This window comes from Carcharhinus amblyrhynchos, chromosome 25, assembly GCF_965287045.1.
Source record: "Carcharhinus amblyrhynchos chromosome 25, sCarAmb.v2.hapA, whole genome shotgun sequence".
NCBI classification, from domain to species: Eukaryota; Metazoa; Chordata; class Chondrichthyes; order Carcharhiniformes; family Carcharhinidae; genus Carcharhinus; species Carcharhinus amblyrhynchos.
Window position 1 is genome coordinate 21486069 of NC_137348.1, and position 18639 is coordinate 21504707.

The 18639-nt window shown below is 42.2% G+C and overlaps 1 protein-coding gene across 8 annotated transcripts in view; it reads right to left on the minus strand.

Moving 5' to 3' along the window:
• LOC145358248 (serine/threonine-protein kinase Nek6-like) overlaps positions 1-18639 on the minus strand; it is a 263723-nt gene that overhangs the window by 164238 nt on the left and 80846 nt on the right. For 5 of the 8 annotated variants that reach the window (XM_080212104.1, XM_080212102.1, XM_080212106.1 and 2 more), the window contains one exon: positions 11645-11775. In XM_080212104.1, coding sequence (XP_080068230.1) covers positions 11645-11737 — 93 coding nt within the window. In that variant the 5' untranslated portion in view covers positions 11738-11775. Of the gene's footprint in view, positions 1-11644; positions 11776-12067; positions 12293-12483; positions 12545-18639 lie in introns of those variants that run through there. The other 3 variants (XM_080212105.1, XM_080212101.1, XM_080212107.1) reach the window with 3 other exon arrangements.

Below are 18639 nucleotides of genomic sequence, written 5' to 3' on the forward strand. Positions count from 1 at the left end.
AGCAGTACAGAAATGGTTAATATGTAAACCTTTTTCTAGCATTACAAGGTTCCTTTACAAGGAAGATTATCAAATGATCAGTATACCTTATGTTGTCAGGGATATAACACATGCTCAATTCTATGGTAATGCAAAAGCTTTTGGATCATTTTCAGAGGACTTGAAGTTTCTAGGGAATTGCTATCCATTTTGTTCTTTCAATGCTCTTCTGTATAGTGTGTGAAACAAGTGCAGAAACAGATACTTAACCAAGTCCTTTGTCTGGCAGAACTATATCCTTAAAAACTAATGGCTCACTAAAAAGAAAGCGCTGGCTCCTAATCTCATTATTGTTGTACTAAGGTTGAAGGCAAACTATAATCATAGAAGTCTTATAGTGCAGAGAGGCCATTCAGCCCATCAGATCTGCATCGTCTCTCTGACAGAGTGTCTTTCCCAGGCCCTCTGCCCCAGCCTATCCCTGTAACCCCACACATTTCAATGGCTAATCCACCTAACCTGCACATCTTAGGACATTAAGGGCAATTTAGCATGGCCAACCCATCTAACCTGCGATTCTTTGGACTGTGGGCGGAAACTAGAGCACCCAGAGGAAACCCACACAGACACGGGGAGAATGTACAAACTCCACACAGGTAGTGTTCCCAAGGCAGGAATTGAACTCTGGATCCCTGGCGCTGTGAGGCAGCAGTGCTAACCACTGTGTCACCGTGCCTCCCATGTAAATAAAATAATTTTTTAGAGAACGTTTCTGCAATTATGTGAATCTATTTTGCACCAACTAGTGTATTCTCGATCAAATCATTTAGTGTCCTTTGGGCAAGTGGAGTGCAATGTTCCATTTACAGTCAAGATAATATTGGCTTTACAAAGCTAGGCATCAGTTATGTCTTACTGACAATAACAATATTTCTGATAATATCTAAAGCAAGAAGTTTCCAAACGGAAAATGAGAAGTTGGCAAGTTATCAGTAGGACCTTGAATCCAAAGGCTCTTGTCAATAATATTAATGATTATTTGGTATCTTTCCTAAGTCATTTTCAAAATACACAATGTCGTAATTTAAAGCATTGTCCACACCAATATTTCATTCAAGCATAAATAAATCGCTTTAACGTTGCTACAAAACCATTGGCAAACAAGGTCTTTGAAGTCTCATTAACAAATCATATTTGACAGTTTCCTTGATAAATATAAAAATCTGAACTTGAAGTAGATAATCATGAGATTTTAAATATCCTGTTCCTCTTTAATTGTAAAGCATTAATGATTTCAGGTATGGTTACCTTGTTTGCACGGCTATAATTTTGCTTGTGCGTTCTGAGCATTTTACAACAGAGAACACCGTTGACAATTAATAAGTCACAAAGCAAGGAGGACAGACCCAACCACAAATAGATTGCATCCAATCAGGGGAAATGCTGTAGGCATAAGCCCTCATTTAGCAGCCTATTTAAACAATATATTTCTTTCTGTGCCTGTGTCATACAATTAGCATCAATTCCTCCTCAATAAATCAGTAAAATGTGCATTGCATTATTTCAGCTGACTCGGGCCATTTTAGGTGGTTCCTGTTATTGTCAACGTCTACGCACACCTGTGGTGACAAGGATTCTATTAATGAACTGATGAGGAAGAGAAAAGTGCTCCGCCGTGTTCTAATAAGTTCTTTAACTAGATCGCACACGTAGGGAGGAGTGAGACAGTCGGACTGATCACAGTTTAGAAGGAGGTCAGTAATTAGTAACACTCCTCTGCTGTTATTGGCTGCAGTCAAGTCTAATTGCTCGTTTTCTTTCAATTTTTTGGTTATTAGAGATCTGAAATCACGCCGTGTTCATTTATTTCAGCAATTCGAAGACCATCAATCATAATCAAGATGGTGTTTAAAATAAGGAATATTGGACTTCCATCCAAAGATTGCAAGTTCAGATCTAGTGCCTCCCCCACCACCACTTACAATTTTCTGGTTCTTGATCAAGTGTCTAGATAAACTATCCAATAGTCATTGGATACTTTCTCTTGGGCAAATGGAGAGAAGGAAGTGAAGATAAATTGAGACTGCAAATCACACCTTCTGTCATATGATTGAAAGGGAGAAAGAACATTTCATGACTTAGATGTTTCCCAAAGCACCTGATTACCAATTAATTATTTTTCAAGTGCAGTCATGGTTATTTTCTGCACAGCAAGTCCCCCCAGGAGCAATACAATAATTGACCACAAACGTTGATTTTAAAGATAAAGGCAAAATACTGTAGATGCTGGAATCTGAACCAAAGGCAGAAAATGCTGGAAAATCTCAGCAACTCTGACAACATCTGGGAAGGGAGAATAGAGCCAATGCTTCCAGTCAGGGTAACCAGGACATTTTACAGCATTTTCTGTTTTTGACATTGACTTTAGAGGTTGTTTGAGGGAAAACTGCTGGCCACATTATTGGGGGAAAGCCCTTGATCTTTAGCTACGGCTGTTTACATCCACCTGAGAGGGCAGACAGGACCTTGGATTAATTACCCATCCAGAAGAGACACATCCAGCAATGCAGCACTCTGTTATAGCCATGCCATTTGTCCATGAAGCTATGGGGACAAATGAATATTTTTTAAAAAACTGCATGGCAAAAGGACCCTAGATACCTTAACCCAAGATAGAGTCTGGGAGGTCAAGTTTTCTATTGAGATTTCTGCACAAGCAAAGGACAAATTCATGTGTCTGGCAAGTTATTAAAATGTCAATGACCGTGGATGGAGTGCGCTCTCCTGAAAAAACACTCTTGATACCAAACCACTTATGAATTTCCAGTTTTTCTGGTCTGGACACTTACAAAATCTCAAATTCAATGGTTCATAGGCCCATCACAAAGACTTCATGACTTAAAGCTCAAAACCGAAAAAAAGACAGAAGAGAAGAAACCAGTTCATCACAAATAGCTGTGAATTGCTGTCATTAGTTCCCCCATTGCATGTCAATGATTTGCAACCTCAGGTCATTCATGTGGACAACTGAACTATTGATCACATGAACGAAACCTGGCTTGAGGCATCTAACCTGCTTAAACAAAGCCAGAGACAAGTCAGCCTGGGACCAACAGCACAATGAACAGAACAATACTTAAACAACCAATCAACCCAGGCAGTCTGAAGGGACTAATGTGTTTTACTTTCAAACGTATATCCCTTCTACAAAAGCTTGGCCACAAATCTGTCTGAAAACTGTCACACTGTCAGGAAACTATGACTGAGTGAGGGTTGCCTACACCTTCATCAGCTAACCACCGACATATCGGACTGTTTAAAAATGACCTGTTTTTCAAAAAGTACAAAAGAAGGACATTAATCAAAAATGGCTGCCAGTAGTCACCTGATAACTGATGCTGTAATGTTGGCCACTTTGTTGAAAAGTCTATTAGAATTGCACTGCAGACCTGTTATACGGTACTTCACGCCTAGTAGATGTGAAGGTCCACTTCAAAAAAGGACACTCTTGAAAGGAAGACATTAAAGATGCAAAGTGCTGGACTTTGATCAGATAATCAACAAACATTCAAAACCCCTGAGGTGAATGAAATAACCCCAATAATCAGTTGCTTTATATCTTGAAATACGTCAGAGGTTTAGGAGATGAAAAGATCAGAAAATAGGTTTATTTGGTTGACAATAATGAATGCAAAACATGCTAATTGATTCCCTTCTGGGAACATACAAAGGAGTCTGGCTGGTCCCGCCAAGCAGAAAATGGGAAAGAACAAGCAGGGAATAGAGAAACATGACCATTATCTAAAACACTGCTGGAAAAGAACAGGAAAGATTTGACAGAGATTTGGAAGCTAAAAGGGCATGCTCCATAGGTGCAGAGTTGAACCAAATGCATGCATGTGTGTGCGCGTGCGCATGTACATGTTGCACATGCACGTGTGTGCACATGTACATGTGTACATATGTGTGTGTGCATGTGTACATGTGTGCGTGTGTTCATGTGTACATGTATGCATGTGCATGTGTGTGAGTGTGCGCATGTGTGCATGTGTATGAGAGATAAAATGAAACCATCATTTCTTTTATTGCAGGTAATTTATCTGCCTGCTTCTAAATTATGGTCAGGCCAACAGATCCTGTTTCCTTCCTTTTTTACTTTTGGTCTATTTAAAGAAATTGCGTATAAACAATACACCTATTAGGAATTCAATTCTTCCACTGGTTCTCTATTCATTCATAGAATCAAACAATGTGGAAGAGGCCCTTCAGCCCATTGAGTCTGCATCAACACATGTGGAACACTTGAATTCCCACCTAATCGCATCTACCAGCATGTGGACCATCGCCTTGAATGTTATGATGTGCCAAGTGCTTATCCAGCAAAGGCATCTCATAACATGTTTAAGGAGGCTTTATTTATGTTCTTCGTTTGATGTTGCATCCAGTCTCAATTACACCAAAAAACTTCAAACCTCAGCCCATGAGAAAATTTATATCATCTGGATTTTATAAAGTCACATGGGAATCCCACCCACCATTTTTAAAGGATTCCCGAGCCATTCCGGCTCAGCGAAAATTCAGCTCTCTGTGTCCAAATGGAAGGAAAGGCAATTAAACATTCTGTCTCAGGAGTGAAAGTGTGAGCCATATTGATACTTTGAAAAAAGAATCTATCAGATTGCTGAATAACATTTTAGGTTTGACATTGGACTTTCACTGCTTTATATGGGACAGCTAAAAGACAGTCTCAACATTATTCAGCATTAAACTACAATTTGAGATAAAACTCATGTAAGGAGCCCAGTTTGGAAAGAGATTCCCAGTCTGGGGCCTTATCTCTTAAAATCACTTCAGCCCAATTTACTTCAATTTACTGCCTGCATTTGGACAATTGGCCCTGTGTTTTTCTACACTTTCAAGAAATGTTCCCATTTTCAACAACGTCCTTCACATCATTGGTATTTACACTCATTAATGTTCCAAAGAGCTGTACATTAAACAGGCACGAATAACTTAACTAACTTGCAGTTCTTAGCTGATGTTGTCATTGTGCAAATATTACTGCTTTCACTTAAAATCCCAAAATAAAGTTTATTTACAAACTTACATTAACACTGCAATGAAGTTACTGTGAAAATCCCCTAGTTGCCACACTCCAGCGCCTGTTTCAGGTACACTGAGGGAGAATTTAGCCAATAGCTAATGCACTTAACCAGCACATCTTTCAGACTGCGGGAGGAAACTGGAGCACCCAGAGGAAACCCACGCAGACACGGGGAGAACATGTAGACTCAGCACAGACAGTGACCCAAGCCGGGAATTGAACCCAGGCCTCTGGCACTGTCAGGCAGCAGCAATAACCACTATTCCGCCACACCACTGCATTTTGAGGTATTAACTTGTGATTAAGAGTGTCTTTGCTTTGTGTGGTCTTCACTGCAGAGAAATGCAGGCTCAGTGAATGTGTCCATTAAAGTTTCGAATTTGCAGCCAAGTGACTATATAATTAAAAGGTGACATTTGTTATGCTGTTTTGAGTATTTTCTTACACTGTGAAGATTGGGATGTTAACTGGATAATAAGCCTTTGGAATCAGTGTCATTTTCACTGTTGTGCAACAATCATGTATGAATCCATTTTCAGTAATACTTTGCACTACTCACAAGCCATGAACTGTTTCTATTTTGCTTTGCTGTAAAGATCTAATTTGTTTTATAGAAACCACCAAAATGCATTAATCAGTTTGCTCAATCACACTGCAACAGCAGATGTCTGAGATTAGCTGTTCATTATATTTAACAACAATGTAATTAGAAATTACGGACATGCTTGTGCAGAGCTGCCGAGGTGCCTCTGAAGCACTGCGGGATCTGAACTGGCGCTGAGCATATTCAAAAACAAAAATTACACGGCTGAGTTTAATTCTCCCAATGAAGTAGTAATTAACTATAATGACTATAAAGGAAGTGGCAGGGTAGGGTTTAAACACAGGGTGAAATGATCAGTTTATTTGATTTGTCAAGTACTAATCGTCTTCCGTACGGTCAGATAACACAATTGTTCAGCCTCTTGGCTAAGATCAAGCTCAAGATGGGGTGCAATGCCTCACCTTGTCAGTTTGGAACTTGTTTCTCTCTCTTGTGGAGACCATGGCTGGAATTTTACTATCCCACCTGCCACATTAATCGGAGAAGGCAAAGGGCAGACAATGGGAAGGTCCGTTGATCTCGGGCGGGATTTTACGGCTTCAGGACAAGAGAGGCCATAAAATCCCATCACATGAAATTGGATTCAGTTTGAATTTGGTTTTTGCAGCAAGCAATGGATTTGGGTTTGCCCAGTCTCGTCTGAGCACTGGCTCTGCAACTTTCAGGATAGAGTAAAAATTGAAAGAAAAAAAATAACACAATTGCATAAACATGTGGACTGACAATGTGCCTGGTATTGGAGTTAGATTCTAGTCTTGGGTCAGATGATATGGGTCACCTCTCATCGTCTAACACTTAAGGAACTTTAGGAGTGAGTTTCTCCCTGCCAGTAATATTATGAAGAAAGTTACCATAAGTGCCAGAGGGGGAAAACCCTTGTATTACTGACACCAACTCGGTCATTAAGTTATCAACAGGTGCAATTTCACCTCTATGTGGATGAACCCTTTCCCAGATCTCTGCAATTCTGCAGTGAAAGTGTAGAAAAACACAGGGTCAATTGTCCAAATACAGGGGTTAAATTGAAGCAAATTGGGCTGATGTGTTTTTAAGAGGTCCCAGTCTGATAATCGCTTTCCAAAACTGGGCCCCTCTACATGATTTTTATCTCAAATTGTAGTTTAATGTTGAAAGATGTTGAGGCTGTCTTCTAGCTCTCCCATATAAAGCAGCAAAAGTCCAAAGTCAAATCTGAAATGTTATTCAGCAATCTCATCGGCTCTTTTTTCAAAGTATCAATATGGCTCACACTTTCACTCCTGAGACAGAATGTTTAATTGCCTCTCCTTCCATTCGGACACAGTGAGCTGAATTTTCGCTGAGCCGGAATGGCTCGGAAACCTTTTATAAATGGTGGGTGGGATTCCCAGTTCTGGAATTCCCCGGCTGCATTCCTGGCCTGCCTGATTTTCGGGAGTGCCCGTAAAATGTGTGGGTCCCTGTCAAAAGTCCACACCGGGCACTCCTGACCTGCCTAGCTCCCTTGAGAAGATTGGCATGTCCAACTCCTCTGCAACCTGCATGGTGTCAGGCTTTTAAAGAATCTATGGTTCACAGGCTCTCAGGGGAGTCATGAACCTTAGTCTAAACAAGGGACCTTTTAAGAGGCAAGTTCAAATCCTCCTAAACCCCCTCATGCCTTAGCCCTCCATGTACCCCCATGCCAAGTCAACACAGTCCACCCACCCATATTATCCCCTATAGTCTCTTATATGCTCAGTGCCTAGCAATGCCCTTCACCCATCGCTAATAGCTCATTACGTATGCCAGGCTGAGTGCTGAGACACCCATTACCCCTGTTGAAATAGCTGCACACCAGGCTCCCTGATCTGTGCAGTCAATTTTACACTGCTTATTTACATGGAGTTTCAATGGTTTCAGATGCTTGTTATTGATTGTTTAATTAACTGGATAATTAATACTTTTATTGCCTTGTAGTGAAATGACATTTTTATAACTTTGTGGACAATAATGAATAAATTATTTCCTTAAAGCTTCTTCTTTACACATCCTACTGTCACAACAGGGTTCATTGTTTATATTCAGAGCATAACAGATCAATAGGCCATAGCTTGGAATAAAGGGCATGAGGGTCCATGGGGAGTGACTGGAGGGGCATAGCTTGATATTTTCAGTATGGGGACTGTCGAAGGGGTGGGTTCCAAACACCGACAACAAGAAATTATAACAAATAATATACTTCATTCACTAGCTGAGCAGTTACTCCAGCTTGTACTCTTCCTGCACTTCAGGGAGAATTACTGTGCTCCTATCACATGACCCATGTCATCACATCATCATGTGACCACCCAGTCTACGGGGACAATGGGAGTGAGTGGAATGCCATGACTTGGATTGAGGGGCATGAGGGGCCATAGGAGTGGGTGGGGCATTGTCTGGAATGAGGGCATGAGGTGGCACACACAGGTCAGGGGGAGCTTGTGGGTGTGAGGGCTATGGGCCAGGAAGTCCTTTGTGTTTTTATTTTAACTGTGATGAAGTCTCATTTCATGAACCAGGCCTTTTAAACAGGCCCCTTGCCTGCGTCTGATCAGCTCTGTACCTAATCAGATGCACTGCAATAGTTCAAGGTGGCTCCCCACCATCTTCTCAATGGCTATGGCCATTTTTCAGATGCATTGCAGCAACCTACCAAGGCTCCTTCAACAGCACATTCCAAACTCACTGCCTCTACCACATAGAAGGACAAGGACAGCAGATACATGGGGACAGCACCAGCTGCAAGTCCCCCTCAAAGCCCCACAACCTTCCATTTAGTTCCTAATGGCTGAAGCATTTAATAGTCATTGGAATCCAGATAATTGGCCAAACAAGGGAAAGTCACTAAGATAAAAGCAAAATACTGCAGATGCTGGAAGTCTGAAATACAGGCAGAAAATCTTGGAAAAACTCAGCAGGTCAGGCAGCGTCTGTGGAGAGAGAAACAGAGATAGTCCAGAGAGTCATATAGACTCAAAACTTTAACTCTGGCTAGAATTCTCTAATCATTCATGTCCCACCACTGCTGTTAGTGAGAATGGAGGATTTGGCGCCCAGTCCAATCTCTGTCCACTCCAGCGGGACCAGGGAATTCCATCTGCGGGTGAGATCGGAGAATCCGGCCCTCTGTTTTTCTCTCAACAAGTGCTGCCAGAGCCGTTGCATTTTTTCAGCACCTACTGTTTTTATTTTGTATTAGGTAACAGTATGTTACTGTTGGGTTACAGCTCCCAACACAACGGGTGGGACTTTTCAGCTGTGCTCATGCCAAAATCGGAAAATCCCACCCAAGTCAATGGACCTTTACAAGCTCCGGCCCTCCGCCTGCTACTATTTCCATGGTGGGCGGGACAGGAAAACTTCCCCAACACCCTCCCCCCACTTCCTTGTGTGGTCAGGGCCCCAATCCAAAATGGAGAATTCTGCCCCTGGAATGGAAACCTTGGAAAACTTTCCCAAACCTAACCTGTGTTTGTTCCAATTAAATGCTGCACCTTTGAGTGGAGGGTGGGTTGCTGGTGGTACATGTGGGGTACCTGTGCATGTGTGTACCATGTGTACTCACACTGGATGTTTTTATTAGATAATGGCAGGGATTCTCCAGCCTCCCCGTGGCATGTTTCTCATGGGGGGTGGCAACTTGCCATTCATCGATGGTGCATCTTCTGGTCTTGCCAATGTCAATAAGATCTCCCATTGACTGCACCCCACACCACTGGAAAACCAGGGGTACACAGTCGAGGGGACTTTTAGATCTAACCAGCGTGAACAGCCAGAAAAATCCACCCAATATATAGAAATATTCATGGAAATTTCCAATATTTTAAAAACAGGGCAAAGACTTTTTAAAATAGCTGCATCTATTGGCTGTCTGCTACCCTCAAACAAAAGGAGTTACCATAGCAGTATCACTTTCTCTGGAGAGACACTAATGACCCCCTCTGAGCTACGGAAACAAAATTTAAAAAGAAGTTTACAAAGACCACCTATATTTCATAAGCCAGTTTGGCCAATCTATTCGTCTGTTACGACAAAGAACTCCATAACCTTCTTCTCAAAGTCTTAACAGTTGGAACATTTAACAATATCAGGGACCCTGGAAAGGGATACACAGCCTTTGTCAAAGCCAGAGTGAAGAGGTAGGAATCATTGGCACAGACTCGGCTTGTGGAACCAGTAATATTGCCTTGTTGGATTGCAAACTCAGTCTGCCATTTTACCATCTACAAGTAGCCTTGCAAAAAAGGGGCTCTGCTCAGTTTAAATTCCTGGCCCCATCCAACACTGTTTCTCTCTGGTCTGACTTATCTCTGTGTACCTATAGCATCACGTGAAATCAACTCTACTGAAAAAATCAATTATACAGAATCCATTTTCAACCTACTGATCTCTGTGGAGGAATATCTCATTGGATTTTAATCCTGGGCCTGGGAATACATGTGAAACAATAATTCTTTTCTCTGTGGTCTTTGCCCTGTAAATCTTTCTTTTCTCTATCCCTCTTTTGCTGTATGAATGCACCGGAGGCAACATGGCGACATGGCAACTTTCAGCCACAGTTTAAGAGTGTGCAAATAAACTAACACTTTGAGTTCATCATATCTCAGGTTTGCTGTGATGTTAGTAATGGAAAACTGGATCACGCCAGAGGGTTTGGGAAATTCGCCATTCCCTTTTAGAGGAGAAAGCAAATCAAAACACCTTTCTATTTACAGTCAGAGAGCAGAATTCAGGGCTGTTTAAATTATCCTCCCATCTGTAACAGTGTTACAGTGAAACAATGAAACATCTCTAATAAGTAAGAGAAAAGCAAATTACTGCAGATGCTGGAATCTAAAACAAAAAAGAAAATTCTGGAAAATCTCAGCAGGTCTGGCAGCATCTGTGGAGAGAAAATAGAACCAACATCTCAGGCTCTATTCCATCAGACCTGCTGAGATTTTCTGTATTAACTCTAACTATACATACATACTTCTGTTAGAAATAAGGACAGACACAACAAATTTATTGGAAATTAATCAGCATCTGAATGAGAACAGTAAGCTCATGTTCAAGATTTAACACTTTCTCAGGCAAGGTCAAAGGAAAAGCTTCGTCCCAAATCTTTACTTTTCAGAGCTGGTGCTGAGCAATGAATGAGTTTCAGTACTTTTGGGAGTTATCTCCAGCTTAGGGTTGTCTAGAGTGCCTCATGACTATTCCGGTCTCACTTTTAATTTAACCTTCAATATTGCATCAGCTTTATACTTGAATAGTTTATATTCTTCACATATCTGCACAAAGGCACTGATCAGAAACTGCCCCAGCTGCATGGCCAGTAACTGCCACATGTTTCACTTTACATAAAATTATACAATCCATACAATGTAGAGGAAGGTCATTCAGCCCACCGAGTCTGCACCCAGGCTTATCCCATCACCCCACATATTCATCCTGTTAATCCCCATAAACCAATATACATCTTGGGACTCTAAGGTTAATTATCATGGCCAATCCACCTAACCTACATGCAATCTTTGGACTGTGGCAGGAAACCAGAGCACCCGAAGGAAACCCACACCAACACAGGAAGAACGTGCAATCTCTGCACAGTCACCCAAGGCTGGAATCGAACCCGCTTCCCTGGCGTGCTGAGAGAGCAGTGCTAACCACTGTGCTACCGTGCCACCCCCTAATGCATGCAGAGAGTTGAGGGAAATTTCATTTCCATTTTCTCCGATGGCAGTGGTCGCAGCGGTGTACGTATTTCAGGAGGGAGAAGTTGTGGACAGGGGCTGCAAGAATGAGCTTCCTCTGAGCGCAAATGAAGGCCACACTACAGAATTGAAATCGTTCCTCCTGTGTTACCAACCGCTGTGTTTTTTTAACCTTTTGCCCAAAGCGATTTGTTTGAACAGTACATTGATGAAGAGCACATGTGGAAAATCTTACACAGCAGACAAGGCAGCGGAACTGACCTGAGCTTCTTGCTGGTATCCCGAGCCTGCTTTATAAAGGAGGTTGTTCTGAACTCCCAGGGCATGGGGATGATGGTTCCTTTGTGGCTCCATTGTAGCGTGTCTATGTGAGGCTTTTTCTGTTTTTAATCCTGCGGAGATACCAGGAAGTTAGACCGTTGCCAAAAACAGCACTGCAACCAAGTATTAATTTCCCTCAACTTGTTTTCTTCCCAACTCCACTGAACGTTAAATCAAAAAGCTGGCCTTGCCTTATACTGTGGATCAATAAATTCAGTTTCAGCTTCTCCTGCAAGACAGTCGCCAGATAACCATTTCGGAAGTCATCGGCTATTTCATATTTACTTTGCATGCCCAAACAATCACTCAGACCACAGTTGTCAGCCTTTTTATTCATTATCAGTAATTCACATATCACGTTACCTGTGGTAATAAGACCCTCGGAACTATTCTTCCTCCTGACTCATCTGAGACGGGACAAAATATCATTCCAAATACCCTGACAGCACTGTTGTTTTCTTTAGGAGCTGGGAGCCAGTTAACTGTGAGGAATTAAAACAGATTTCTCACCGAAATCTGCACCTCTCAGTCACTCAGTGTGAGTGCCATGATCGCAAAATGGAACAAAAGTCATTTCCCAACCTCACGAACAGCTTCACTTCCTGCTTTCGCAATGCTCCGAAGCTGGACATTGACAAACGTTTTGGCAAATCATTAATGTAATGCTGTAAATGAGCCATTAAATATTACTCAGAAAGCCATTGCAAAACCTCCCCGCCCACATGCAAATATGCAGGTTATTAGACTAGCTTTTGCAAGTTAAACTGAGCAGACTTTACTTTTTAACCCTTCTGACACGCAGTGTGGCTACTGTTCCCCACTCCTGTTCCAGAAAGACTTCCATGACAGTAAGAGCTTATTATGAAACAGACAGTCACTGTATGCTCACCACAGCCTTTCCGGTTGTAGTGACCGAGAGTAAAGTACACATGTCATACTGGGCAGTGAGTCAGTTATAGGAACTGATTCTGAAACATGAATTCTTTCCCTGGTATCTTACTAAAACTATCCTGACTTGATCCATTCATACTGATATCTATGCTTTCCGATAATCTTTGTACCAACTGGCACACCATATACTTGTTTCTTCCTCCTTAACAAAGTACTTTACAGAGCCTGATGTTTGCCTTCACTGGAAGCGCAGTTTGAAAGGATTAATGTGCCCTTGTGTTAGTATTTATTCCTTCATCTGAGACGGGGCAACTCATGAGGATAAAGTAACCTGATTGTTATTTGACCTAAATGTTGCTGAAGTGAATCAGAATCATGAGTAACTTGGTGTCCTACTGACTGTTGATTTTACATTTTTAATAAAGGTCTTTAACTCTTTCATTACAACATTTTCACTTTATTTCTAGGAAAGTTATAGTGGTCATATCTGCAATAACTTCAGGCAGTAGAATACAAGAATCACAGAGTTATAGAACAGTATAGCACACATGAAGGCCATTCAGCGCATTGTGCTGTGATAGCTCTTTGAAAAAGAATCCATACAGTGTAGAAGAAGGGCATTTATGTCAGCACCCACTCTCTGACAGAGCATCTTATCCAGGCCCTATCCCCATAACCCTAAGAATTTATCCCATTAATCTGCCTAACCTACGCATCTTGGGACATTCAGGGCAATTTAGCATAGTCAGTGGTGCTTTTGTCATTTAGGGCACTCTTGGTAATGCAGGCTTTCTTTGGCTAGGACAGATTTGAAATTCAAAAGGTGTGCTGCATGTTAAACCCTTGCTGAAGTCCTGAAGGAGGAATCCATCCCTGCCCTAACGCACACTGGTTAATTTTGAACTGGCATTGAGTGTATTAAAAAGGAAAAGGAAGCCTGGAAATTGCCTTTGAAGGTATTGAGAGCTGATTGCTTATCCTGGTCAGAGAATGTCCATTTGTCTGCAATTTTATTGGAAGCATCAACGTATATTAAATAGAAAAGCTAAGAACTGCCTTTAGGTAACAGATTTAGTCCAAACATGAACAAAAGAGCCATGCTTAAAGAGGTGAGGTGAGAGTGACTGCCCTTGACATCAACTTTTGACCAAGTGTGGCATCAAGAATCCTTAGCAAAACTGGAATCGAGGGAAGCCACAACATTCATATGTACACAAAGGAAGATGGTTGTAGTTGTTGGAGGTCAATCATCTCAGTTCCAGGACATTGCCACAGGAGTTACTCAGGGTCGTGTGCAAGGCTCTTAATCTTCAGCTGCTTCATCAATTCTTCCCTCCACAATAAAATCAGAAGTGGGGATGTTCACTGCTGATTGCACAATGTTCAGCACCATTAGCAACTCCTCAAATATTGCAACAGTCTGTGTTCATATGCAGCAAGACCTGGAAAATATCCAGGTTTGAGCTGCTGCTGACAAGTAACATTCACGCCACACAAGTGCCAGGCAATAGAGTTACAGCATGGAAACAGGCCCATCAGCCCAACTTGTCCATGCCGCCCTTTTTTTTAAACCCCTAAGTTAGTCCCAATTGCTCACATTTGGCCCAAAACCCTCTATACCCAAGTTAACCATGTAACTGTCTAAATGTTTTTTAAAAGACAAAATTATATCCGCCTCTACTACTACCTCTGGCAGCTTGTTCCAGACACTCACTACCCTCTGTGTGAAAAAATTGCCCCTCTGGACACTTTTGTATCTCTCCCCTCTCACCTTAAACCTATGCCCTCTAATTTTAGATTCCCCTACCTTTGGCAAAAGATATGGAGTATCTAGCTGATCTATTCCCCTCATTATTTTATAGACGTCTATAAGATCAGTTCTCACCCTTCTGTGCTCCAGAGAACAATGTCCCAGTCTATCCAGCCTCTCCTTATAACTCAAACCATTAAGTCCCAGTAGCATTCTAGTAAATCTTTTCTGCATTCTTTCTAGTTTAATAATATCCTTTCTGTAATAGGGTGACCAGAATTGCACACAGTATTCCAAGAGCAGCCTTACCAGCGTCTTGTACAACTTCAACAAGATGTCCCATCTCCTGTATTCAATGTTCTGACCAATGAAACCAAGCATGCTGAATGCCTCCTTCACCACTCTGTCCACCTGTGACTCTACTTTCAAGGAGCTATGAAATTGTACCCCTAGATCTCTTTGTTCTGTAACTCTCCCCAGTGCCCTACCATTAACTGAGTAAGTCCTGCCTGGTTGAATGACCAATGACCATCTCCAACAAGAGAAAATCTAATCATCTACCCTTGACACTCAATGGTGAAAATATCACTGAATCCCCCAGTATCAACATCCTGGGAGTTACCATTGACCAGAAACTGATCTGGTCTAGCCATATAAATACTGTGGCTACAAGGGCAGGTCAAAGTCTGGGACTTCACCAGTGACTAACTAACCTCCCGACTCCCCAGAGCGTATCCACTATCTACAAGGCACAGGTCAGGAGTGTGATGGAATACCCTCCACCTGCCTGGATGAGCGCAGCCACAACAACACTCAAGAAGCTCAATACCATTCAGGACATAACAGCCCACTTAATTGGCACCCCATCCACCACCTTCAACATTCACTCCCTCCACCACCAATGCACAGTGGCAATAGTGTCTACCATCTACAAGATGCACTGGAGCAACTCCCCAAAATTCCTTCAACAGAGCCTTCCAAACTTGAGACCATTCCCACCCAGAATGACCTGAGCTTAAGATACATGGGGATACCACCATCTGGAAGTTCCTCTCCAAGCCACACACCATCCTGACTTGGAAATATATCGCTGTTCCTTTAGTGTTGCCGGGTCGAAAACTTGGAACTCTCATCTTAACAGCACTGTGGGTGTATCTACACTACATGGGTTCAGTCGTTCAAGATGATGGCTCACTGCCACCTTCTTGAGGGCAATTAGGAATGGGCTATAAATAAAAATGTTGGCCCAGCCAATGGCGCTCAGATGAACAAAAATGATAAAAACATAGAGGAATGTTAATGTTACAAATGGTCCCCTGACCAGGTCTGCTAATTTGTGAACTTCTTGAGTTGTACTCCAGGTTTGTTATGTTCCTGGGTGAGGAGGAGTTAACTGGCTCCCTTTATATGTTCAATAGCCCTGTTTCTCGGTTAGTTACAAGAAGGTTAATTTAGAAGGAATCCACTCGGTCCTCCCCCCTACATTTTCCCAGGCCAAATGTATTTACTTTTCAGAAAGAGCCAATTTAACTCAGCTTGAGTCAAAAAGAGAATAAAATTATTGCCTAACAAAAACCTGAGAACTTAAGATAAAAACGATATTCATTCACACACTGGTCAGAAATGAGAAGTTTAAAATCCAGATAAAAGCAAACAAAAATATGAATCAGTTTTTGTGTTCAGGTATGTAGATGATGATATGGCATGGATGTTCAACTCAGTTGGCTGGACAGCTGGTTAGTGATATCAAGTGACACCAGCAGTGCAGGTTCAATTCCCATACCTGCTGAGGTTATTCATGAAAGCCCACCTTCTCAACCTTACTCCTTGCCTGAGGTGTGGAGATCCTCAGGTAAATCACCATCAATCAGCCTATAGTTATCCTGGACTTTGGCCACTTTACCTTTATGGGTTAATTTGGATGATTCCATAGAAATGACTTTGGCACTTTGAATTGAATCATAGGATCCTACAGTACAGAAGGAGGCCATTCAGCCCAACAAGTCTGCACCAACCACAATCCCACCCAGGCCCTATCCCCATAACCACATGCATTTACCCTAGCTTGTCCCCCTTACACTAAGGGGCAATTTTTAGCATGGACAATCCAAGTTAGTTTGGAGACATTAGATTCTGCAGGGTGACTTAAAAATTGTTCTATTTCCTTCTGATGACAGCTTCTCCTGAGCTTCCTTCCAATTTCAGAATCGGAGCGAGGTCCTTAACCTGCTTGTCTGTTTGCAGGAGTGACTGGCTGTGGTTTCTTTTGTTCCTACGTTGTTACATGCACACTCTGGTGCACCAGCACACTAGTACACAGCAATCAGGTTTGCTGCTGGCTTTTTAACCCATTTTGCTGTGTATTCCTGGAAGGCAACAACCAAACATGTCTTTCACCCCAGAGTCAGTTTTTTTTGAACTTAGGCCGTTGTCACACTCTTGAGATGTAACTCAACAGGAGGTGGCTTTTGGATGTCTACTGAGATGTGACAATCAGTCTCCATTTTCTTCGCAACTAGGGGGGATGACAGTTCAGTCTTTCACATTGTTTCTATCTCCCTTTGTAATCTCTGTTTGAAGAAGTCCCTGACACGTTTGAGGTGGGAAATTCCATTCTGTCAGGCCTAGTCAGTCAAGTATGATCCACACGAGAATTTTCCAGAACATGGTCACTTTACATTCTCGGCCATCTTTGGCTCAGCGACTGTGCTTGTTATTTTGTTTAAAGAAACATGTCTCCCTTAAAAAAGTTGAATACATCCATGAGTAATTTGGGGTTGTAATGCACCGTTGTGGCAGCTCTGCTTCTCCATGAATATCGGCCACAGTAACTTTCATCCATATCCTCACTGGTCAGGGAATTCCAGTCGAGGTAAAATGAAACAGGGCGCTGGTGAAAAGTAACCTGATCAAACTCTGTGAAAAGTGTTCATGTTTTTAAAAATCACCCCCTTGAAATATTTTTTGACTAATTTAGCTTATTGTTCTCTAATTGCTTCAACTTTGGTGGAGAGATTGAGTTAGCGCGCAGGCTGACGTGACTGTCACTGAATATTGCTGTATCCCCCATTGCAGGCATGCACTTGCCTCCTTGCACTGTGGGTGATGCTATTTCTGGTGGCCTTGCATTGAGTTGTAATAGGCCACGCTGAGATCTTCCCATATGGTTGGCAGGGTAGTGCTGAGCTTGTAAAAGTTATTTAATTTTTTTCTTCTTTGCTTTAGTAATTCACTGAAGGTTTCATTTCTAAATAGGCCTAAGTGCACAGCAGAAAGCAACTGATTCAATATTCTCCATCTGTACCTTTGTGATGCCTGAGGCTCTGCTTTGGGGCAGCAGGAGACCTACTGCAGATTTCCCAATGCCACTCCCCTTCATGTATCGCTGTATCAACAAGACGTACTTTGGGAAGGCCCGAGACAGTTAAGCACAGCGTTAGGCCAGGCAGCTACTAAATTCCCTTCCACACTTTATATTTTTAAGGTTCTATTTGATTCAGCCACGCAATAATAAGGATCAGAAACAAAACATCTTTTCTTGTTATTTATTCCATTAGATCCGATTTATGTCGCTCAGTGAGCAATTCCTGCTTTACCACCCCTCCCCCACCCGCACACTGAAAATTAATGTCTCTCACACACAGCTTGCGTTGCTGCACAGAAATATTAATTCAAAGGCAGCATAGTAGCAAGAGAAAAAAATCAGCAAAACCTGTTGAATAATGTATGTATTAACCTTTCATATGTAATGAATGAAACATTGAATTTAATGGGGGTTTTTTCCGCCAAGAATTTGTTTTATCTTTTGCTCCCACACACTCCCCCGCCCCCCCCCCCCCCCGGGTTTCCTGCATCTTGAGGCTTATCTTTGCCACACCAGCCTCCTCTCTCGGCCCTCCCTCACACCCACCTTCTACCTAAGAGCTTCAGAGCTCTCAGAACAGGAGGATTTCATTCCAGAGCCTCTTCTTACAAGCAAGTTTTTGGCCTCTGCTCAAGGTCATCTAGCCTCAGCAGCTCTCAGGTCAGGATGTCTCCCCGTCAGGAGCTGTGGACAAAGTTGCACCAATTCCATGGCACAGCCCTCTGGAGATCAAATTTATTGCTTCAGAAAACAAACTTATGGGTAGGAAATGGACAAATAACATTATTGCATGGTGGCATGTTGCTGCCTCACTGCTCCAGGGAGCCGGGTTTAATTCCAGCCTCAGGTGACTGTCTGTGTGCAGTTTGCACATTCCACCCATGTCTGCATAGGTTTCCTCCGGATTTCTGCTTTACTCCAAAGATGTGC